The 25,926-nt window shown below is 33.5% G+C and overlaps 1 protein-coding gene across 14 annotated transcripts in view; it reads right to left on the bottom strand.

The window, feature by feature from the left end:
* Positions 1–15,676, bottom strand: part of LOC136032042 (troponin T-like) — a 49,031-nt gene extending 33,355 nt beyond the window's left edge. For 8 of the 14 annotated variants that reach the window (XM_065712135.1, XM_065712139.1, XM_065712138.1 and 5 more), the window contains exons 1-5: positions 15,525–15,676; positions 13,014–13,053; positions 7,731–7,748; positions 2,942–2,974; positions 378–392 (exon numbers count right to left, since the gene is read on the bottom strand). In XM_065712135.1, the coding sequence (XP_065568207.1) occupies positions 378–392; positions 2,942–2,974; positions 7,731–7,748; positions 13,014–13,033 (86 nt within the window). In that variant the 5' untranslated portion in view covers positions 13,034–13,053; positions 15,525–15,676. The remainder of the gene's footprint in view (positions 1–377; positions 393–2,941; positions 2,975–7,730; positions 7,749–13,013; positions 13,054–15,524) is intronic. The other 6 variants (XM_065712144.1, XM_065712145.1, XM_065712146.1 and 3 more) reach the window with 3 other exon arrangements.
* Positions 15,677–25,926: the final 10,250 nt, after the last annotated feature.

Genomic DNA, 25,926 nt, shown 5'->3' with positions numbered 1-25,926 from the left:
TAGTGGCTTCTTTATGAAAGCTTTCTCCCCATTCTTCGTTCTCCTCCCTGGTAGAATTTTATACGGAAATAAATTTAGACTTCATTAATATTTATTCGTCTTTAAGACAAGGAAAAACAGCAGAAAACTTGTTTAATGCCAAAAAAATTTTAACCCAAAATATATCTCCTGTAATACCTAATTGGCACTCCTTCATAAATACAAAGAAAAGATCGCAAAAATGAAATTTACTTTAAGTTTAGAGCAATCAATAAGCAGGCCAATTTCAGGTATTTTTTGTTGCTTTTTTTAGCTTGTGGGTGAGCCACACCAATAGGAAAAGTGAGCATAACAAGCAAGGTTAATAGGAAACCGGGCTACGTTAAGAAGTAACTTACTTCCTTACTGGCTTCCTATAGAAGAAAAGATACATATTAGTATAAAGCAACTAAAGAAGTAACTATTCTAATAAAGAATTGACCAATGATTATAAGTAAATAAAGAAAATACAAAATCTTTGCAATGCCCTCTATGAAAAACTAATTAATCTATATACATATTGCCATGTCCATGCATATTTTTCAATATTATTTGCTTATTTATTAGCAGATAATTGCTGTTACTGTTGCTGAGCTTTTGGTTATTTATTGCAAGCATAATTCAACGTCGATATCCAATTCCAGTTAAAATGTACTTCAAGTATGATCTTGATATTTCTAATTGATGGCAGACTCTGATACGATTGCAAAACGGTTGATATCATGTCTTCTTTGGCTAATGCTATCTTTGGTTTTGATAATAATATCAGATTGATATTATCATATTTTGATAATATAAAAATAATATTATTTGATAATAATATATATAATAATATATATATATATATATATATATATATATATATATATATATATATATATATATATATATATATATATATATATATATATATATATATATATATGTGTGTGTGTGTGTGTGTATACATATGCATAATAGAAATTATTTTTCTAAAAGTACATACTTCACTCATGTTTTTTTTGTGATGCAGGTAAAAAAAAAGAAGGCAAAAATAAAGGTATTACCAGCACAAGCTTTGGATATGTAACTGAATTTATTATAGTAAATGAATTGAACTAGGTAGTCTCAATTTTATCTAGGAAAGTGTAAAGTAAAAACCACTCAACTTTTAGTGACTATATAATCACTGAGTATACTCAAACGCTTAAAGTAGATTTACGGAAAACAATAATCCAGATCCATCTAGGTGATACAACATTTTAATATCCAAACAGTGTTATGAAAAATGATTCTTTCTTGTCGTAATCCTTTTGAAAAAGCATTTTTGTTTTTTGGTGAGAACAAGAGAAGAGGGGGAAAAATTGCTTTCTAGGAAGGATTAAAATCTCTGTTTAGTGAATTTAAAGCAGGGAATCTTCGACCCTTTTCCCTTATTTATAATCATGGAAAGACCAAGCATACTAACCATTCAAGTAATAGAGCTAGTAAAATCTCTTTACCATGCAGTGGGTTTAGATAAAGCTTTAAATACTAACTACAGGAAATTCCAACCCAAGATATTGATCAAACTGAAATGATTTCGCAAGCACTGCAAGATAATTTTTTGGCGATCTGTCAAAAGTTATTAGTTTTTGAAGCAAGTTGTGCAAGTTCATCTTATGACAATCTTACGACATTTTCTAATGGTGAAAGATGTTGAATTAGCAAATTTGAAAATATATTACAAATTAATAAGCAGGTCTTCTTCGACCCGTCGAATTTAAATTTACGACTCAAAACTCGAGATCCAAAAAGGTTGAAGCTACATTACAAATAGTAAATGTTGTATAAAATTGTTTGCACACATTTACAGAATCATGTTGAATATTTCGAATACGTCAAATTTTGGACTTTTGGAGCCTGATACCCACCCTTGTCATATATTTGACACGATTGTCTGTGGCACGAAGTCATGTAAATGGTATGTGATCTAAAATATAGAGCATATCTATTTTTCGTAAGAGATATGTAAATATGAGTTTCCGCACCTCATTACATTTTTTTCAAGTTCTACAACCTTACAATGCGGGTTAATAATTTGCCATAAAAAATAAAAGGGTATCCGGTAGGATTTTTAAGAGAATCAACCGTACATGCACTATTTCTACATTTCATTTTGTTAGTTGACGTACCGTAAGTAGGCTACAAAAGCACAACATCAGATATGAAAAAGCTTACTATTAAGCTTTGAAAGTATTACCAAAGTATTAAAAGTAAGAATTTTCAGATAAAAGCATAGGCACTGGAACAAAAAATAGCCTTGGTTTTGGTCTACATAGAAGTTCTAAGGTTTAATATGACTTCCATAAATTCCTATTACTAGCTTATTTTATGTTTTGTCAAATTTTTTCCTTCCTTGAAATAAATTCTAGTACTCGCCTATATTCACAGCTAGTTCGTAAAATTAGTAACACTTTCAAATACCAAATACATTAAGCGCAGTCTCGTTAAATCTAACTATCGATACCATGCTCTTGCTGCTACGGCTCTAAGTCGACATTTTTGTTGGGTATTGTTTGATAACGTGATGTCTATTATTATAGCCTTTGTTGAAAGAAAAAAAAAACGGTGGCACGATAGAAAAATGAAACAAACAACAACATTCAAGGACAGACAAACGTAAAAATAATATAGGAAACATAAATTGGGTATTGGAGAATACAAAAAGGGGTCGAATTTTCTCAGGTATCCGTAATGAAAAAAACACGATAAGAATATATTAATGTGCTTTTAATATTTCACTAAAACAAATTTAGCGACTGATTTTCTCCAAAAAAGGCCTGTCATATAGCCTATCAAACTAAGGGTTTTGCTGAAAAACAAAAATTAGGACATAAAGTATCACAGGGTAACAGCACAGGACGTGTGTACTTAACGAATAATTTTGTATTTATTAACTTACGCTGGTTTGCCTGCTGGCTCTGATGACACTTGCCTGCTTGATGAAACGTTGAACATAGCAGGGTCAAAAAGAAAAACAAAAAAATGAAAAACTCAATCGTGAATTTCTTAACAAAGTGTTAAGCAAATATAGTGACTAAATGTGTTTTTTGAGCAGAGTTGGGCTGCATATACACTCCCTCTCATTTTCGAACACAAATTTTCAGAAATCTTAACGCGGCTTATATCTCTTTCCAACTATATCTTTCCATAAGAAACATACAATTTCAGTGGAAATAAAAGCTTATCTTACCAAAAAGAAATATGCACATATAATGCCTAAAGGTCGTATCTGACGCAGTACTACATCAAAGATAATAATCAGTTGCCAGTCTCTAATCTGTTTTCAAAGGGAGGATCAGTAGGGTAATGTAGATCAGGAGCATTAAAGTACAACTGAACGCGCATTGTCTTTCTGATCCTTCCTTTGAAAATAAGTTAGCTAATTTGCAATGATCTATAAAAATGTCAGGTACAACCTTGAGGTATGATTAAATAAAAAAAACAAGTTTTTTTAACTGAAAGTAAGGAGCGACATTAAAACTTAAAACGAACAGAAATTACTTCGTATATGAAAGAGGCTGCTTCCTCATCAACGCCCCGCTCTTTACACTAAAGTTTGACTCTGTTTATCAATTCTTCTTTTTAAAACAGTAAAAAACTTTAGCGTAAAGAGCGGGGCGTTGATGAGGAAGCAGCCTCTTTCATATACGAAGTAATTTCTGTTCGTTTTAAGTTTTAGTGTCGTTCCTTACTTTCAGTTAAAAAAATTTGTTTTTTTTTATTTAATTTCTGAACGTTTTAAATCAATGCATGTTTTGATTTTGGCTCTCCGCAGAGGAATAAATAAAACCAAATTTGCATGTTTTTTTTGGCTAAATGGCTTTCTCATAATTTTGATCGAATGATTTTGAGAAAAAAAGAGCGGGGGAGGAAGCCTAGTTGCCCTCCGATTTTTTGGTTAATTAAAAAGGCAACTAGTACTTTTAATTTTTTCGAATATTTTTATTAGTAAGAGATTTACGTAACTTATAAATTAGCTTACGTAAAGAACTTTTGTATTCTCATATTTTTATTACATATCTGAGGGGGTTCGCCCCCTTGTCAGATCCTCGCTCTTTACACTAAAGCTTAAATTTTGTCCCAATTCATTAAGAATGACCCCAGAATCACAAAAGCCGTAGAATAAATAGTTTAAATAACTAAAAATACTTTAACGTAAAGAGCGAGGTATTAGGAGGAGGTGAGCCCCTCAAATGGGTAATAATTTCTGTTTGTTTTAAGTTTTAATGCTGTTCCTTACTTCCAGCTGAAAGTACTTTTTCATATTTATTTTTTCATTGTGTTTTTAAATAATGCTAGTAAATCCTGCGCTCCCTTCATGGAGATTTTCATCCCCCATGACAAATTATCGATGGAAAGTTCCCCCAGCATATCCCCCTCTTCTCAACCCCTCCCCCAACCAAAAAAATCCTCCTGAAAACGGCTGTACACTTCCCAATAACCATTACTATATGTAAGCATTGGTCAAAGTTTGTAAATTGTTGCCCCTCCCATGGGGACTGTGGGGGAGTAAGTCGTCCCTAAAGACATAGTTATAAGGTTTTTCGACTACGCTGAATAAAATGGCTATCTCAGAATTTTGATCCGTTGACTTTGGTAAAATAATTAGCGTGGGAGGGGGCCTAGGTGCCCTCCAATTTTTTTGGTCACTTAAAAAGGGCACTAGAACTTTTCATTTCCGTTAGAATGAGCCCTCTTGCAACATTCTAGGACAACTGGGTCGATACGATCACCCCTGGGAAAAAAAACAAACAAAAAAACAAAAAAAACAAAAAAACAAATAAACACGCATCCGTGATCTGCCTTCTGGCAAAAAATACAAAATTCCACATTTTTGTAGATAGGAGCTTGAAACTTCTACAGTAGGGTTCTCTGATACGCTGAATCTGATGGTGTGATTTTTGTTAAGATTCTATGACTTCTAGGGGGCGTTTCCCCCTATTTTCTAAAATAACGCAAATTTTCTCAGGCTCGTAACTTTTGATGGGTAAGACTAAACTTGATGAAACTTATATATTTAAAATCAGCATTAAAATGCGATTCTTTTGATGTAGGTATTGGTATCAAAATTCCATTTTTTAGAGTTTTGGTTACTATTGAGCCGGGTCGCTCCTTACTACAGTTCGTTACCACGAACTGTTTGATAGGGACAATATGCATATAGGATGTAGAAAACCAGCCATATCATCCGCAATTTTATGTACTATATACAAGGCTGTATCCAGGAAGGGGGGCAGTGGGATTAAATCCCCCTCCCCCTAAATGTTTTTCTGACTAGTAAAACCATAACAAAAATGCATATGAACAAATTTATGTGTTTTTTAAAGTTTTTTTGTGCATAACCCCACCCCCTTCTCCGAAAAAACAACGTCACACGAAAGAAAATCCTGAATACGGTCTTGACTATAAACCCTAAAATGAAGTCAGATGATGCATGTGAGCACGAGATTTTGTTGCATTTAAGGCGAATTTTCAAAAGTAGCGAAAGCTAAATTTGTCTAGCTTTCGTCGCAATCTGCTTTGGTAAAGTAGAATTTATATTTCTTTTAAAATCTTGCCATACTGAATTTAATAATCAAAGATAAAGATTTTGAATGATTCACATGTTTATTTTTAATTGGATTTGGGTTTCACAATGCTTGCTATAAAGGTTTAACAATCTACAGTTAGACATATAAAGTTTGGAAGATTGAAAGGAACACACAGCAAAATTATTAGAGATATAATCCAACTTTGGGTATATATAATTTTCGGAATAGCATTGTCAAATCACCTGTGGCTTAAAGTTAAAATTATTTTTTCACGTATCATAACCTCATGTACTTTGTATCAGAAATAAAAAGGGGGTAAAATAGATTTAATTCTATACTTGTTTTCAAGACGGTCCAAACTTTTTTGTAACCCTCTATGAAAATCACCTCCGAGTATAAGACCAATAATTGGCCTGTTAATTTCATCAGACTTAGAGATTGTAAAGGGTTGTGATTCTGGTGCTTTAAGTTAGCCGATAGCAAGCATAGCTATTATAGTAACAGGTTTCACTGAAGATCCGATTTTTAGAATTAAAATGATTAGAATTTGAAATATGCAAGAAGAACTCCATTTGACTCTTTGGCTGAGAAGATATCGAACTTTATTCATTATTCATAAGAGAACAAGCTATATTTTAAGCAGCGCCACATCAAATTATGTATATGATCTTATAAATTGGATTCAAACCGAAAAAAGTACTTTTCAACCAAGAAACATTGCGATCTTCAATGAAAAAAGTAAATCCAATGCCTATTATCTCAGAGAAACTCATTCTAAGCATATTATTTTGCTCTGTTTTGAAGGACATGTATATATATTAGGGAACTGCTTATAAAATATGACATGAGATTCCATAAGATAATATATTTCGTACTAATTACAAACCTGTTTAAAACATGCGTTTTATCGTGCACAAAATAATCACTTAACAAGTCTAGGATTTGTCGTCGTTATTGCGCCTAAAGGTCGTATCTGATATTTTCACACGTCTGAGGTAATTGCCTAAAACCGTTACCTAACCTGTTCTCAAAGGGACGACCAGCAGGATAAAGAAGATAAGGAAGACCGAAGTCTCATTGAACATAAATTGCCCTGTTGATCCCACCTTCAGACGCAGCTTAGTAAGTGGGTTTTTTGCAGTTATTTTAGGAGATATAAAATGTCAGGTACGACCTTCAAGCGTAATAAGGACGGAATTGACTGCAAACTTGGGCGAGCCCAAATTCTGTAATTGATAAATAAGAGTGCTCTCAAAGAAGAAGAGAAAAAGAAGAGAAAAAAGCTAAGAGAAAGGAAAAAGAGATTGCTTGAAGTTATCTTTGCTTGAAGAAACTGCTTAAATATAAGCTGCAAAATGAATTGATATAGTGTCAATAACAAATTGTAATAGAATACACCATGCAGAAATAAATAAACACAAATAATTCAAAGTAGAAAGTAAAAGAATAGACAAAATTAATATACGAAAAACATTGTTCTGTAAAATATTCATTTTATGTGTCAGTTTTCGGCATACAATAAAAAGATAAAAGAATATATAAGTTTAGATTGTTGTGAAATCAGTTTTTGTTCCCCAAACTTGTCCCAAAAATCTGAAAAAAAAATATTCAAAGCTTCTCATATCCTATGAAATCATTAAACCTTATTTACTATCTTTTGATAGGCAATCTATGGCAAACAATCATAGTAACTGGATTATAAATAAGTTTCGTATAGAAGCCACATCTGAATAAAAAGACAGTAAAATAAGTCTTCAGTATCTAGAAAAAATCGGAACATATAAGAACTGCAAGTATGAAAATAGTAATTTTAAATTTGATAGAAGTTTCTTTCTTTTCATTGATTTTCCTACTTGTTTATTAAGTATTTCATCTCCCTTTTTTTAGATACCAATTTCTACACTTGAGCGTTTAGTTTTCAAATTTTTCAATCTAATATTATGAATCAATCTAATAATATTATCACCAAGAAGAAAAAAAAAATAGAAAATTTTAAATGTATAACAAAACTATCAGGATTTTCAAAATATTCATACATATTCATTCATACAAAATTATATGTAGAAAAAAATATCTTTTGCAACTAAAAATTTCTTTTCTCATATTCTATTAAACTAAAGAAATTAAAGCCAACATAAAATAAGGAATAGTACTTACACCTCCTCCTCCTCTTCACTGAAATGAAAAAGAGAAAATAATTAGTAGAGATCACAACCGAACCAATAGTTGTTGACTAAACGGGAGGAAGGAGGAGGTTGTAGGCCATCTAAGGGTAAGAGGGGAGCAGGCAACTATTGAATAAATACTTTGTAAGTTCCTTTTATAGGGATTATGCAGCCGAAAAGCAATTACTTTGAGTGTTTTTCCACATTAGGATGAGGATCAAAACCCATGCCCTTCTGGTTAAGGCCTTTCTTCAAAATGGACTAAGTGAATGTACTATTTTAATTATTGCCACGGTGGAATAATTAATAAGATAAATATTTTATAAAAATAAAAAAGAAAAAGATTAGAAGAAGATTATTATACCATGAAAAATGAAATTTCAGGGATTGAAATGACTTTTAGACATGGAATGTTATAGAAATTACGCTCCTTAGCATGTTGGAAACTTTACAAGTTACAACATTCTGGAACGAAAGTTTCCGGAGCTCAATCAAGTTTGGAGGAGTGCCCGAATCTTGCTAAAAATATAGTTTCTGCCAGTTCCTATTTCAGTCTCTACACCGGGAAAATGTTGACACCATTTAGTACATGAAAAATATCATATTTAGTAATATAAAGTAAGCTAAAAAGAAATTAATTCAGCCACCATGGGTTTTTTTTGGAAAAAAATTGTTTCAAATAAAGTTTCTGTCTTAAACAAATATGTAATAGATCACTTCTTTGTTCTAAAAGACGCAGCTTGATATGAATAATAGAACACTATAGTATTTCTTATTAATATCTTCACTAGAGACTAGCCACAAAAAACTCACATGTCCATTTCTAGTAAATCTTTTGTGAAAAAGGATTCTACACAATTTTTTCAACTTCAAGCGTAGAAAAATACAGCAGTATGTATATATATATATATATATATATATATATATATATATATATATATATATATATATATATATATATATATATATATATATATATATATATATATATGTATATATATATATATATATATATATATATATATATATATATATATATATATATATATATATATATATATATATATATGTATATATATATATATATATATATATATATATATATATATATATATATACCGAACAATAATGAAACAATGAAACAATATTACGGAGTTATCTATCCGATCGTACAGCTGGATAATTTATAGGTAAACTTGTCGTCAAAAGAGGTTTGCCACCCTTGGAGTGGTTTACTTTTTTGAAATGTTTAGTTTATTCGTGTTTTTATTTTGTATCTATTTGTTCCTATTTTTGAATGTGTCTTTCTTTTTCTTTTTTTCTTCTTTTTGATATTGAATTGTTATAATCCCGTTTCTGAATTGTTGTAATCCCTTGTCAAATATACATAAGTATTTTCGCAATTGCCAGTTTTTTGCTCTTAAAGTAATTTAAGAATTTTTCATACAAATTTCCATGAAAAATGGGAAATATTACGTCTTTTCAAAAATACTTGATTATTGAAGCAAGTCCGATTTCTAACACCGATTGTCTACTAAGCTCCAAACTTTTGGTTTTCTTTTTTAAGGTTTTTGAATTGTTGTAATCTCTTGTTAAAATACATACAAATATTCCTACAACTACGATATTTGATTATTACAGCAAGTCCGATTTCTAATAACGATTTCTACTATGGTTCAAACTTTTGGTTTTCTTTTTTAAGGTTTTTAAATTGTTGTAATCCCTTGTCAAAATATATGATATTTTTACAATTACCCGTTTTTCGCTCTTTCCGCAATCTAACGTCTTTTCATCCTAAAGTCTATTCAAAAATATTTGATTATTACAGCAAGTCCGATTTCTAAGAACGATTTCTACCAAGATTCAAACTTTAGGTTCTCTTTTTTAAGGTTTTGGACTTGTTGTAATCCCTTATCAAATATATACAAACATTTTTACACTTACCAGTATTTTGCTCTTTAAGAAATTTAATGTACTACTCAATACCTGAAATACTTCAACTCTTACACGCCACTGTGACAAGTGTGACAATGTCATTGCAATACTGATGTATGCAAACAACTCACATAAATAGTTGTTTTTTTTTTTCAAAATAAAGGCTCTTAACAAATTTTCTCAAACTTCTGACTTATCTAAATCGTTTTTTTTTTAGCCGAGTGTATATCAGGATGCAAATTTTTCTGAAAAAAAATGTGGAGCCGTTCTCGAGAAAAAAAGTACATGCCTATATAAATACAAAAGATATACAATTATTGCTAGTTTATAAGCATTATAATATATATATATATATATATATATATATATATATATATATATATATATATATATATATATATATATATATATATATATATATATATATATATATATATATATATATATATATATATATATATATATATATATATATATATATATATGTATCAAGATTTGATGTGCGTTTCCTGCCCACAGGTAGAGAAGGAGGAAAAAAATAATTATATTTTAAAGGGTAGGTCAGGGGATCATTGTATGAAGGATGCTTGAAGCCTCAAAAAGGGTATTAAAGACTCAAAAATTTGTCTGACTCGTAAAAAACGTAGCAAAAATGGCATTGACCTTGGATTGTACATATAAAACATACCTTTCCACAGGGAGAGAACGGGAGACCCCCCCAACCCCTCCCCCTAAAAATCGACGGTTATAGTTTTTGATTATGATAAATCCTGTGTGAAAATATATATTGCACATAAGTACCAATTTGAAACATAAAATAAAGAAAGGAACAGAACTAGGCTACATACAAAATCAAAACTATTTTTCACGGAGGTCAGGTGTCTATGTGAAGGGTGTTTGATGCCTCAAAAAGTGAGACTTAAATTATCCAGATTTCTTTGCTGCTTCCGCTCCCAAAATATATATTCCTATTTTTGCAAACTTCAGCCTACATATCAAATATACTAAAAAGAAATTGAATAAAAAAAAAGTTTTAGGGAACCATATTTCAGGGGACAGTCACTAGATAAGCTTGTTGAGGGTGCCCGAAGCATAATAAAGTACATTAGCATAAGTCCTGAATTCTAGATAGTATTGTACTGTGTTTTCCCTCAAGCTGCTTTCTCTCTTTTAGAGACTTAGATAATTCAGTAGCCTAAATTAAAAACATACAGTTACTCAATTGATTTTTTTCTTGAAATGAATGTAGAGAGAAGCAATGAAACTTGAAACAAACAGACATTATTCTGAACAAAAGATGGGTTGCTGCCCTCATGAAATTTAAACCTCTCTTAAACAAAAAACCTCTTAAACCTCTCTTGCCCTCTCTTTAAACAAAATACAACTTGAACTTTGCTGAAAGTGTCTTTGAATGTAACAAATATAGCCAGCCAGTAGCCTAATAGCAAGTGTCATATTTACCACAGATTTTCAACACATTTGAACTGAAAATTCACTGTATGAAAAAAAATACCAATATGCCGTTGCATTTTAAATCCGTGCAATAAAACAAATTGGACTTTAGCGTAGAGAGTAGGGTGCATGGGGAGGGCAGCCACCTCTATTTATTTAGGACGATTTTTATTCGCTTTTAGTCTTAATTAAAACAACAAATGGTCTTCTGAAATTTAACCTGGACTAAAATCTTCACCAGAGCTGTTACACGTTTGTCTTAGAAACAAAAGTAATTCTAACTTGGAACTAAAATTGAGTAAAAGTAATAAAAAATTATAAAGAAGATAGACAGACAAGAGGAGAGGGATCTTGAAGAAGTTTGAGATTTATAGAGATTCTATTCATCACCAACCTATTTTCCATATATAATGATTAAAACAGCAAAATCTCGTTTTAAATCTTAATCTGAGTGAATGCTGTGTGTGTGGAGGGTGGAACTTAATTTAGCATTTTTTTAGAATTAAATGGGAATCTGAATGCATAATAAGTTTGATTATAATGTCGAATGAATTTCCTAAGAACTACTTAGTTATTATCGAACTCACAACAAGATTATTAAATGATTAAATATCATAACTGCACTACCAAATAATAAGTAGAGCAACAAAATCAAATTTTAGGTGTAAACTTCGAGTAAAATTAATTTTTAAACAATAATAAATAGGAACAAAACCATGAAAAAGATCTCCTTTATCCCTGTCATCATACCAGCTCTTCGACTAGTTACTAACAATGCTACTTAAGCGATTGGAGCCTCTACCTTTATGCAGTTAAGGTTCAAGTATTAAACAATCAGAAAATATATGAAAAATTCTGATTGGCTAGAACTAAGTTGAAATAAACTAAATTTCGATTTTGGGTCGATCCGGTAGCTAAAGCTCTATTGCGAACGGGTTTGGCTTCAACTGATTCCCGAAATTAGTGTTAGCTAAATCTCAGCATCACAGCATAAATAATAAACAGTAGCAAAAATTCCTATACTCCCCATTATAGATTTATGGGACACATCATGTCTCTGCTCTCTTTAATAATTATGCTGTGGTATTAACCGAAGCTATTGTTGTGACACAAAGGGAAACTTCCCCTTCCATGCGCTGTAATGTGTCCCATTTCTGAACCAAATTTTCGCTACTGTTTAATATTTATTATGTGCTCGGTATTAGTAAAATCCCCCTGTGAATGCACCTTAAGTGAGTGGAGCTGTCCATTCAGTCAATTTTCTTTTTATTTAATATAGCCTTCTCATGTTCATTTATTTTTCATTTAATAAACGTTTCTTCTTAGTATTAAATTCCAAACCTAACAATTATTCTTATTGACTTATGACATCTGTTGAAGATACACCCCAATGCATTTGAGTTTTAATTATTCTGTTATAGCCGTCTTCCAGGGGTGTTCCCCCCAAAAAAATAATTTTAGAAATATAGGTGGGAATCTAAGAAGTCACAAGAGCTCCCCTGCTTCCTCTCGTCAACTGACGCTACTGCTGTTTTCGAGAAAATGGAAACTTATATTTCAAATTTCCAAATTAACCAAGTACAAAATCTATAAGTAGGAAATAGCCAGACAATTGCTAACGAGACCCTTTATTTAAATCTTGATAAGAGTTTGGTACAATTAAGTAATCGAAAATCAATGAAATACAAGATATATGAAACAAGATCAGAAATTCAGATTCAAAGATAAAAAAATCCCTATTTTAAACGAAGTCATTTTTGTTCATAAGACTTTAGCTGGATCCTAATAGTCTTTTTAAAATCTTTGCTAAATATTTTCACTTTCTTAAATTATAAGATAAATTGGAAGATCAAAATATATCCAATATTGAATTAAAGAAACTACTCACGAGTATTCTGAATCCGACATCTCGTAAGAAAATGACAGGTCTGGAAAAAAAATGAGTATCATTTGTTATAACGTCTGGATAACTTAGAACCATAAAAGCTTAAATCTAGAAATTTAAACAAGAAAAGGAACCAATAAAGACAGTGCTGTTTCCTTACGCCTTACTTTCTTAGGTGATTAGGGGTCTTTAAGACGAGCCGCATGCTCGTCCCAGGAATGAAAAGGAGTTACTACTGAAGTAAGTTCTTATCATTCTTTAATTTGGTTTTAAAATGGGGAAATCATTCCTTAATAAAACAAGAAAAGTTAGCCTATTGTTCTTCGTTTCATTGAAGTTGACAGTATTCTTTGATAAAACAAAGAAAATGAGGAATGAATTGGAATCACTCTTTCCTAATAAAACAGGCTTCTAGTCTCATTGTATAAGGTATAAAACACAAACAGCTTCTAGATCTAGACGATCTAAAATCAATTGCGTCTAAATTGACTACCATAAACGCTAAATTTCTTCTTGATTATTTATTTGGTCTTTGAAAGTCAACAGGGAGCATTCTCCAAAAGCCAGGAAGGGGATACAACAGTTAGGAGTTACAACCCAGCACCAATAATTTAAGGACTGGTGGAAGAGCTTTTTAAAATTGTTGTTTCAAAAGTAAATATGATTAGATTGCTCTTGGTCCTAGTTCAAAGTTTTCACCATCCCCACCCCACCATGATTCTCGGCAAGAGCCATATTTGTGTCTTTGAAAGCCCCAAATTGGTATGTAGCGTCATTGAGTCTCTATAAACACCTACATTAGTTACCTAATTATCCTAATAAACTAGGAATACTCTTTGGTGAGACTGCTTCAGTCAGCCACACAAGGGCTGGCAATACTAACTGTAGAGCTCGAGCTTAATCACTGCCACAAAATAACAACTCTAGACCATGTTGAGGCTGGCTGCTATTTATGATGCACATAAGCATAAGATCATTCGCCGTTCCTTATCTTATGTAGAACTGTTATCCCTTGCTTTTGGAGAATCCACTGTTATTCGTAAAGAATTCTACTCTATTCTTAGAGCTAGCCAACTCATCAGGTTGGTAATTAATCAAATAATAACAATATCACCAAAATAAGGTGACTGAGGTCTTTAAACAGCTCCACCATACAAAAAGTAATTATGTTGTTCAAGATTTTGATGAAAATCATCTAAAATCACGGACCTTTCTGCTTTTATTTAAGTTTGAGAGCTTATCAGTTTTGATTTAATCCCAATATATTTTCTGGAATACTAGTAAAAGCGGCTGTCAGCTGATTAGTAATGATGCACCTTTTATATCCCTTCCATCTAAAGTTTACATTTAGTAACTACCATTATCAGTGTGTAGTGGTGTCAACACGCAAAAGTTTAGGGAGGGGTAAAACTTCTATAGAGGGGAATATACTCCTCTCTCCCGAATTGACGCCGCCATCGATACGTACCGTAGCTCATTAATAGAGTCAAATTAATAACCTTTAGAGTAAACCAATAGTCCTGATTACATTACTAGCTGCAACCTAGTAAAGAAGTTGCGCATAGCAATGAGACTGAAGCTCATAGTACAAACCACAGTAATCGAAGATTTAAAAGAACATTTCGAAAAAATATCAGGTGTGAAATTTTTTTCTTAAACTTCGTTCAGGAACGACAAGTTTTACATAGGTTTATTTTGGTAGTAAAGGTTTATTGGGAAAACGATTTTCGGGAATGTGAATAAAAAAAGAGCTTGAAACTCCTTTAAAATGGCAGCAGAAAGAAAAATGAAACTATTGGAATCATCTTGACTAAAAACATTGAAAGGGAGGTTTTGAACTACCAATTTTGAAACACAAGGAAAATCGTTTTTTTTTTTTCATTGGTAGAAGTAATATATCTCCTTTTTCCGACTGAAGCACAGGTCGTAAGAAATTCCAGCCCTTATGTACTAAATGTTCAAGGGATGCATCGAGTCAAAGAAAATATTTAAAAACTTTAAACATTTTTGGAACTTAGTGTTTGCTTCCAGATTAATACGTTACAATACAAAACGAGGTCAAACAATAAATTGGGGTCAACCTCTAGCACAAGCTTTAGAAGAGCAAACGCCTAGCATACTATTAAAAAACCTAATAAAAACATGCTGGCATTAGAAACACCTTAAGTAATTAAATGATCGATCAATCAATTTAAAATGTATTTATATTTTCCTTTCTTAATTTCCATAGTATATATTTTCGGTAAAATTCGACAAACATTATACTAAAAAAACAACAGTGGCTCTGATCAAAGGATGTTCCGGGCCAGATATGATCGCGTCCCATAGCTTTGAGACCCTTCCTTTAAACAGTATTGAAATAATCTTATCTCAGTAACAGCACATAAATCCCCAGAATAATATCCAGTGTTCTTTCACATGAAATACGGAAATGAAAGACAATTTAACAAAATAGCGAATATGCTACATTTTCACAAGTATGAATTTACTAAGTCACAGAATGAAGAGACTTACACTTCCAGGCACAGAGCAAAGACTCGATCCGCGTTTAGAGCACGAATGACTTCAACCACTTTGATCCGAGAACTTTGGCACACACCTTGGAGACACAAATAGAACCTTATCACCTTCCAGTGGTCCTTACACTTCTTCCTGGACGAGTACTAAATGCAAATGTAAGAATTAACTTTTAGATGGGTTCCGTTTTTGGATCCACGGTTTACTCTCAAGGTCGTTTAAGAATCTACAGATAAAACTATTCTAGACGTGTAATTAATTTACTTAAAAGTTTTTCTTCTCAAGATTCGGATTAAAACATATAGTACAAAGCAGATTAAAGGAGAAGTACATATAACACTTATTTTTATCAAAGCATTAGCTATGGAAAGTTTTTACTTAAGCGATTCTGTTTCAGCAATTTTTGGGATCGTAGTATTTCCCCCTTGATGATTCTGATTGTCCATAAATCTCAATTGCTAGTGTCGTAGCCAGGTACTTATGCTGGTAGTAGCTCCAAGTCATTTGCCCCCACGAACTCTTAAAGATTTCAACATATTTCCCATGGGTGCCGGTGGAAGGAGGGGCAGGGGGACCATGGCCTCTCTGGAAATTTAGGACTATAAAGTAATTATAAGGTAACCAAAGGAAAGAGAGCAGAATAGGTAAAAACCATGGACAAAATTTTTGTTGCCCATATTATTGGCTGCCTACCAATAGATTTTGACCATTAACAAGGAAAATAAAAGTTCAAATTTGTGACAGAGTCACCCCTTTCGAGTTTTCCACGAACATTTTTCTATATAATTTGGTTGGAGCAACGAGAAAAGTCAAATTCTTCATAGTAATGAATAGTAAGTAAATAACGAGCCTTGTCAATAACGAAAGTATAAAAGCCTAATCAAAATCAAATCAGAGGCCCTTATATACTGTATAATTTTGTTCACTTTAAGTTTTGATGTTGCTCTTTACTTTCAGTTGGAAAACTTTTTTTTCATTTAATTTGTAACATTCTCAGGCCTAACCAGGACCTGTCGTGGGATACCGGTCCCATAGGCCCCCGACTCCTTTCTGTTAAATTATAGATACCAATTATTTATCAAAAGATTGGTAGCGCCCCGCTTTTTCAGATTTCCTGCTTAAGAGTAAGAATGATGGATTAAAATTAAAATATTGGACAAAATTTTTGCTGAATAAGTCCTTAATGATATTTTTACTACAGAACTTTAGATGGAGAGGGAGGGGTATTATTGTTACCTCGCTCTTCACGCTAAAGTTTCTTTTAGTACCTTTGAAAAAGCTTCTTTTGAAAAAGCTAACCGACCCATGTGTTTCAGGAGTCGTTCTTGATAAATTAGGACAAAAATTCGAACTATAGCGTAAAGACTGAGGTATTGAGGAGGGGGCAATCTTCCCCTCATATACGTGAAGATTTCTGTTCTTTTTAAGTCTTAATGTTGTTCCTTACTTTCAGTTAAAAAAAACTAGTTTTTTCCATTTAGTTTCTTATTATTTTTCAAATACTACTGGAAAAACCGGCTCCCTCTCCACGGAAAGCTCCTCTAAACAATTCCATCCCTTCAAAAATTTCCCGCGACAATTACCATTAACGTTTCCAAATGTAAAATTGGTTCACCAAAGAGCAAGTAAGACAAATGAAAAGAATTTAGCATAGAAATTCTGGTAAATTCCCCCGATATAAAATTTACCCTGAAAAGTTCACCCCCCCCTAGAAACTTCTGTCCCCATGGAAACTCTCCCAATGGAGAATTCCCCCAGCAAATAATTCAGCCTCCCACACCAAAAAAATGTGTACATAATTCCCAATAACAAATTCTATGCATAAATAATGGGCAAATTTTACAGCTTAATGACATTTCCCTAGGGGCTGGAGCTGGCCATGTTATCTACAAAGGCATAGTTATTGGACCTTTCAACTATGCTGAATAAAATGTCTATCTCAAATTTTGATCGACCGACTTTGCCTTAAAAGGGGCGTGAGAGGGGGCCTAGCTACATTCCATTCTTTTTTGTCACCTAATAAGGGCACTAGAACTTTTAATTTCTATTCGAATAAGCCCTGTCTCGATATTCTTGGACCACTGGTTCAATAGGATCACCTCTTGGAAACACAAAAAAAAAATAAACCCGCATCCGTGATCTTTCTTTGGGCAAAATTTCACATTTATAAAAATGCTAGCTTGCAACCGCTACATTAGTATTGTCTGGTGCGTTGAATCTGATGGTGTGATTTTCATTAAGATTCGTCGACTTTTAGGGAGTGTTTCCCCTTTTTTCGAAAATCAACTAAATATTCTCAGGCTCGCAACCTTCGATGGGCAAATTAAATTAAATGAATCTTATATATTTGGAATCAGCATAATAAGTCAATTCTTTTGATATACCCATTGGTATCAAAATTCCGTTTTTTGGAGTTTCGGTTACTATTGAGCCGCGTCATTCATAAAAACATAAAAAAGTAAAGATGAAATCTGAAGGATAATATAAAAACCAAACCTTAGAACGAACACTGAGACTAAAGTAGGAAAGACCCTTTCCAAGAAGGAAGACCCTTTCATCGTTGCTTGGAAAGGTTATCTCCTATTTTAGTTTCAGTTTTTGTTTTAAGGTTTGGTTTTTATATTATCCCTTTGATTTTTAACTGTATTTTTTATATTTTTTGAACTGACGACAATCAAGCGGAGGTCTTGACCTAAATATTTACATAGTATTCTTCGTTTTTTTCACTGGCTGTTATTATCCTCGTTTCTCTCTTTATTGCAATTCTTTTGTTTTGTCATGATTATGGTCTCATAAATCATTAATGATCAACTGAAATTGCTGAAAGTATAGTTATTGCTGGCACTTGCCCCCACCCTCAATAAATTTTCTGGCTAGGCTCATAATGACCTGCCTCACCTTGTCCACCTCTTTGCAGGTAGGCATGTGAAAGTTGTATGGTGGATAGAAAAAGATTGTTGTAATAGGATAGGAATTATTACCCCTCCCCCTCCCGCACCAATAATAAAGGAATAGACAAAAATACTCCCAGGGTTCAAGAGGGATTAGCTATCGTATCAGTTTTCATCTGCTCCCTCCCAATATTTCAAGAGGTTCCATTGCAACCGACCCACCCTCTAACTGGACCCCAAGCAATTGAACCAATGTAACTGAGCCACCTTACAACTGAACCACCGTGCAGCTGAACCATCGTGCAACTGAACCACCGTCCAAATGAACCCCCGTGTAACTGAACCGTCACGTAACTGAGCCATCGCGCAACTGAACCCCATTTAACTAAGCCCCGTGTAACTCGACCCCCGTGCAACTATGCCACCATGCAGCTGAACCCCCGTGAACTTGAACCACCTTGCAACTGAACTCTCGTACAACCTAATCACCGTACTTACGTTAGGTAAAACACAAGTTAGAATCTTTACATGTTCAACCTTGTTGGAATTATTTAATTTAAAGTCATGATATAAATGACTGTCAAGATGATTAATAAAAAAGCACCGTTTTGTTTTTGCAAAAAAAAAAAAAAAAAAAAAAAATCAGACGTCATAAACTCTTAAAGCCAGATTTATTTCTCCTTTTCTATGTCTGTTAATGGGAGTTCCCTTCGCCCTGTCATTGTCTACGGGTCTAGGCGTTTATCCCCCAACTCCCATGGAAGAATCCTTGGAAGAACCTCCCTCGTGGAAAATATGGTTTTCCAAATTTGAAAATTTTATTTGAGTTCTGTTATTTTCTTAGATTAGTTGACAAGTGCTAAGGAAAGTGGAAAAGATAATTTATGGGTAAGTTTAGTCCCCCCCCCTTCTGTACAAAAAGTGATTCACGTGGAATCCTTCAGAAACTCACCCCCCAACAGAAAACACACATGCGAAAAATGTCCGTAAGTTTCCCAATAACAAACACTATCTGTAAGCAATGAACAAATTATAAAACTTAAAAAGGCATTGATACTTCTGCAATGGGGTTCTCTGGTTGTTTTGTAGCTAAGGACAGAGGGAGATGTATCAAAGGGTGCATTTTAATGCCAAAGTATCTCAGCTCTCATTGAACCTTCAGGAAAATACAGAATTAGCTCTAAGGGAAAAACGAGAGGAGGATGAAGGTAGAAATTGTTTTATAGTCCCCTGGCAGTTCTAGTCATTTTTTTTAAGTCGAAAGAGATTGGATACCAACCAGCCGCAAGGGGCATTTTTCGGGGGAATATTTTTCACGGGGAGGTTTTTTTCCTGGGGAAGGGGGGTATTTTCTGCTAGATGGTATTTCCCGTAGGTATTTTCCACAGGGCGCGTTTTTCCTGGAGGTCGGGGGGTGGTTGCTCTCCAATCACTTTTGACTTTTAAAAAGGGCACTAAAACTTTCAATTTACAATCGAATAATAATACATGATTAATAAATGTGATTAACAAAAAACTCCACAATCTTCGGGGTAAGGGCTGTACGTTATTGCAAATTTCCCACTGTTAAAATTTAAGGTTTTTATACAAGGGATGGTGGTACAAACTTCAGAGAATGCTGATTCGATTGGAAATTGAAATTTCAAGTTGAATTTTGAAGAATCAAAGGTAATCAGAGGACAACCAGCATCTCCTTCTAAACCTTCATAAAAAGGACGTATGTCCTTCTTGTTATGAAAAGGACGTATCAGCAATACCCCATAAATGGCCTAGGGTATCAAGTTGAAACTTTCAGGCTGTGTTTGGACAAGTGCTTCGAAATCAGGATTTACGGTATAATTTTCATGGAATTCATGAAAAATGCGAAAAATTTGTTTAGATTTTCGAGGAGATAAAATAAATCTCTATTGTTCTTCAAAGTTTTCAATTTTTAGAAATTTCAGGTTTGAAGCTAGAATCTTTTACATAGACAAAATATTAGGAACTCACAAAATAAAAATAGACAGTCACAGAAAATTTAATTTTCGGAACAATTTTTTCAGCTCTAGCTCTAAGAAGATCAAGATCTTTTATTAGCGTTGGAAAAAAATTTACCTTGTCTAGAAAAAAAAGTTACCTCTAGGATATCAAAAAAATTTGATGCTTCGTGATAACTTTGAAAATTAATTTTCTGAGTGAACGAAGAGATTTTGTGCATAAGAAATTTTGCGTGATCTTGCTTACTTTTCATAGTAATATTTAATTAAAATTAATGAGCTATCAAACTAAAACTTCAGAAAACTACCCCCAAAACGCAGAATTTGACATTCGATACCGACTTTTTCAATATTATTCCCAAAAAATCTAGAAGAGATACTAGAAATCTAGAAGAAATCCGGTCCTCAGAGAGATAATTTTGTGTTCTGCAGGATTAAGACATGAAACTGTTATAAAAAAAATTAATATAATTTTCCAGCTAGGATGGTTTTGTTTTGACACTAAGCACAACATTCTCCTTTAAAAAATCCGTTTCTACTACTTGTCTCGAAAACTAATGAAGACTTTACAAACTTCACTGAGACTTTTCTGTCCCGTTTCAAAATTCCCGTACTCAAGAGAAAATTTCAAGATTGTATCTTTTACCACTTCAAAGCTAAAAGCCGCTGAACATAGAAAAAAAAAACACACACAAAAATGCAGCCGTGAGAGCAATAGTGTTGCTCCACAGTACAACTGGGGATTTACGGATTTCCGAAACTGATTTTTTTTTTCGATCAAATCAATTTAGTCTTTTTTTTGTAAAATTCCACAACTTATTAATGGTATCATTTTCCATTGCGAGTCAAATATCTACAAATGAATATATTTAAATCAGAATTTTTTTCACTATAACTTCACCTAATTCATACTCTATTCTTAATGTAAAGAGCAACTGATAGCTAAGAGCCTAATTACAAGGTTTTTTTTTTCCTTTTTCTATATGATCACAAACACAACGAAATTACATCAAGTGGTTCTTTAAACCATGCTGTTAAATGAATTGATCCAGTTTCAGGTTAGAAATTTAGTTTACCCAACTGATAAATATTCAAATTTCTCCTAAGGATTTTCCAGTTGGCGATGTGCCTTCTTTTTCGTATCTGGTCATGGAACTGGACATGAGATCTAAACTTAGCTGGAAACATGATGAGTCCATGCGCGCTTGGTTTCCCCATAGGCATTCCTTAGAAAGTTTCCTGGTGACTCAATATTCTATTCGTAAACAATGGCTGGGTGTTAGCTAAATGAAACTATTGTTTATTTGCTGTTAGGTGGAATTCTACATCTGAAGTTGACTCTTTTGTCGTGTTTATTTAGAAATTTAATATAAACTATTAACGTCTTTATAAAATATAACTTCTTTCGGCACTGTTTTTTCTTCGTTTATCTAGAAATTCAACATCCTATAAACAGCAAATTCTTTGAGAGCTAGGATTTTTGGTCTTTCTACTATTCAGTTGCTTAAATGAGATTTTTCTTGCTTTTTTTTCCTCTAGATCAATTAAGTGAGGTTGTGCAACGCGCATTTCAATATAGGATCCATAACGGGAATTTGAAATTGATAGCTAGGAAATTACTCTGTACGGGAATTGAGCCTGTATTTTCTGTGATATAAGGTTTGACAAGTCCGAACGAAAGAAAATTTTGCAATCCATCTCCGATGGTAGACTACAATCCTATTTTTATTGAATAATAATAAGAGTGACTTTGAGAATGGTTGCTATGTTTATGGACGTATATAGTTAGACACAATCAAATTATTTACCACTAAAATATGAGAGAATAGCTAAAATGACGGTATAGCCTAATAAGTTGGGTTATTGAGAAGGAAACATGTTAAGAAAAACAATTCTTATTTTATAATCCGCAGAAAAATTGTAGTTAACAAATCGTGAAAGCGATTCCGCTGAACTTTATCCCTAACACCCCATAAAGTGCCCAATATACCCTATACAATATGGCCAAAATTGAATATTTCCCATATGATTTTCCATTTCTTGATTTCATCATCGTTGATTCTATTTACGGCTACAAGGGTTGAAACAAGAGTGACGCGTGGCAAAATGCATGGGAAATATATAATTTCGGATATATATTTGCACACTAGGGGTAGGGGGTGTAAAGTATAGTGGAATTGCTTTTAAAATCTTTTAACTAGAATTTTTTCTGTGTAGTTTGAAGTAAGAATTGTTTCCTTAGCATGATTCCTTCTAAATAGCTCCACTTCCCGGCCTATACTAAGTGAGTTTGCCCGTTTAGTATCTGATGGCTCATTTAGACCAACATTAAGGACTTCTATAACCTAATTTTAAGTTCAGCATCATTATGTTTCAAGGAGACAAATCATCCCTGAAGACGATAAATTTGCGAAGCAAGGCTTATTTACTCTGCAGTTTCTCTTTTAGCTGGGCACCGGAAAAAATTGTGACAAGTTATTCTACAAGGTTAAAAAGGTTCGACAAGGTTTCATTTCATGGATTAAAAAAGGTAAACAGATACAACCCCTTTAGAACGAGTCAAATGAAGGGAACAACAGGGAACTAGTTTAGGGTGTTTCTACATATGTGTTTTTTTTTGAAAATGTATGCTCTCTCGGGTGATTTATCATTTCTTTTTGATTAAAATAAAAAACAAGAGCTAAGAGCTCATATGGCACTTGTGACGAGGTTGGAAGAGCCAAGAGCAAAGAGCTTATATGGTATGAGCTCTAGCAGAATTCTAAGAATCAATAGATTGCTTTAAAAGGAAAATCAGAGGCTTAATACCGGTCGGAATTTAAAATAAGAGCTCTGAGTCACGAGGTCCTTCTAAATATAAAAATTCATTAAGATCCGATCACCCACTCGTAAATTAAAAATACCTCAATTTTTCTAATTTTTCCTCTCCCTTCAGCCCCCCAGATGGTCGAATCGGGCAAAACAACTTTATCAAGTCAATTTGTGCAGCTCCCTGACACACTTACAAATTTTCATCGTCCTAGCATGTCTAGAACACCTAACTCGCCAAAGCACTGAACCTCGCCACCTAACTCCACCAAAGACAGCGGATCCAGTCCGGTTACGTCAATCACGTATCTACGACATTTATAAGCGTTTTCCAAGATTTCCGGTTCCTCCCTCCAACTCCCCCCAGTGTCAAAAGATCTGGTCGAAATTTGAAATAAGAACTCTGAGACATGAGTGCCTTCTAAATATCAAATTTCATTAAGATCGGGTCATTCTTAAGTTAAAAGTACCTCAATTTTTCTGATTTTTCCAAATTAGCAACCCCCAGCTCCCTCAAAGAGAACGGATCCGTACCAATTATGTCAATCTCGTTTCTATAACTTGTGCTTATTCATCCCATCAAGTTTCATCCCGATCTCTCCACTCAAAGGGTTTCCAAGATTTCTGTTTCCCCCCTCCAACCCTCTATGTCCCCGGATCCGATTCGAATTGAAAATGGGACATCTGAGACATAAGATTCTTCTATATATCAAGTTTCATTAAGATCCGATCGAATTCCCCGGTTTCCAACTCCCTTCAATGTCACCGGATCTGGTCGAGATTTAAAATGAGAGTTTTAAAGCACAAGATCCTTCTAGATATAAAATTTTATTAAGATCTGATCACCCGTTCGTAAGTTACAAATACCTCATTTTTTCTAATTTTTCCGAATCACTTAACCCCCCCCCCAACCCCACCAAAGAGAGCGGATCCGGTTATGTCAGTCACCTATCTTGGACTTGTGCATATCCTTTCCACCAAGTTTCATCCCGATCTCCCGGCTTTAAGCGTTTTCCAAGATTTCCGGTCCCTCTCCCCTAATGACACTCGATCCGAGTTTCGAGGTCCTTCTAAATATGAAATTCATTAAGATAGGATCACTCTTTTGTAAGTAAAAAATACCTCATTTTTTCTATTTTTTTTTTAGAATTAAACCTCCCCTCCAGATCCCCTGAAGAGATCAGATCCGTTCCGGTTATGCCAATCCTGTATCTAGGACTTCTGCTTATTTTAGGTTCCACCCCCAACTTCCCCTTCACTGGATCCGGTCAGGATTTTAAATAAGAGCTCTGAGACACGATATCCTTCTAAACATCAAATTTCATTAAGATCCGATCAGTCCTTCACAAGTTAAAAATACCTCATTTTTTTAGTTTTACAGAATTAACCCTCCTCCCCCAAATCACCCAAAGAGAGCGGATCCGTTCCTTTTATTTCAGTCACGTATCTAGGACTTATGATTATTTTACCACCAAGTTTCATCGCGATTCCTCCATTCTAAGCGTTTCCCAAGATTTTATGTCCCCCCCCAACTCCTCCCAATGTCACCGGATCCAGTCGGGATTTAAAATAAGAGCTTTGAGACGCGATATCCTTCCAAATATCAAATTTCGTTAAGATCCGATCACTCCTTCGTAAGTTAAAAATGCCTCATTTTTTCAAATTTTTCAAAATTACCCCCCCCCCCCCAAACTCCCCCAAAGAGAGTGGATCCGTTCCGGTTATGTTAATCAAGTGTCTAAGACTTGTGCTTATTTTTCCCACCAAGTTTCATCCCGATCCCTCAACTCTAAGCGTTTTCCCAGATTTTGTGCCCCCCTCAGTTCACCCCAATGTCACCGGATCCAGCCAGGATTTAAAATAAGAGCTATAAGAAACGACATTCTTCCAAACTTCAAATTTCATTAAGATCCGATCACTCCTTCGTAAGTTAAAAATACCTAATTTTTTCTAATTTTCAGAATTACCCTTCCCCCCACAAACAGAACAGATCCGTTCCGGTTTTGTCAATCGCGTATCTAGGACTCCTGCTTATTTTTTCCACCAAGTTTCATCCCGATCCCTCCATTCTAAGCGTTTTCCAAGATTTTAGGTCCCCCCCCCAACTCCCTCCAATGTCACCTGATCTGGTCGGGAGTTAAAATACGAGGTCTAAGATACGATATCCTTCCAAACATCAAATTTCATTAAGATCCCATCACCCGTTCGTAAGTTAAAAATACATCATTTTTTCTATTTTTTCCGAATTGGTTAATACCAAATGCCATAAAAAGTGGAGTTTGATTGCTCTGGATTTAGCAGAAATAACAAGAATATTACGCATTTTTTTTGTTCAATGCTTAAAATAAAACCTAAAAAATAATAATAATTTATATTTCCAAAGGCAGTACAAGAAAACTAGTCAATTAAATTCCAAAATTTAAGTTTATAGTAAATTCAAACACAGTTTATTTTCCTTTATAAATTGAAAAAATAAGATTTAAAAATAGTTTTTACTTTAAAGATGAATATTAACCGAAAAAACCAATATAATAAAGTCAAACACTACATCAAGCTAAAACGAATAATCAAGTCAAACTTGAAACATACTGAACTTACTATATATGAATAAAAAAAACTCAAAATGAACAGAAATTAAAATGGATAAAGAAGTTAAAAAAAACGGAATTTGTAACAAGTGAAAGTGGGGCTACGACCCTCTCATAGCATAAAATCGGCTAGTGT

Source organism: Artemia franciscana, chromosome 10 (genome assembly GCF_032884065.1).
Source record: "Artemia franciscana chromosome 10, ASM3288406v1, whole genome shotgun sequence".
NCBI lineage: Eukaryota > Metazoa > Arthropoda > Branchiopoda > Anostraca > Artemiidae > Artemia > Artemia franciscana.
This window is presented reverse-complemented; position numbering and strand designations above follow the sequence as displayed.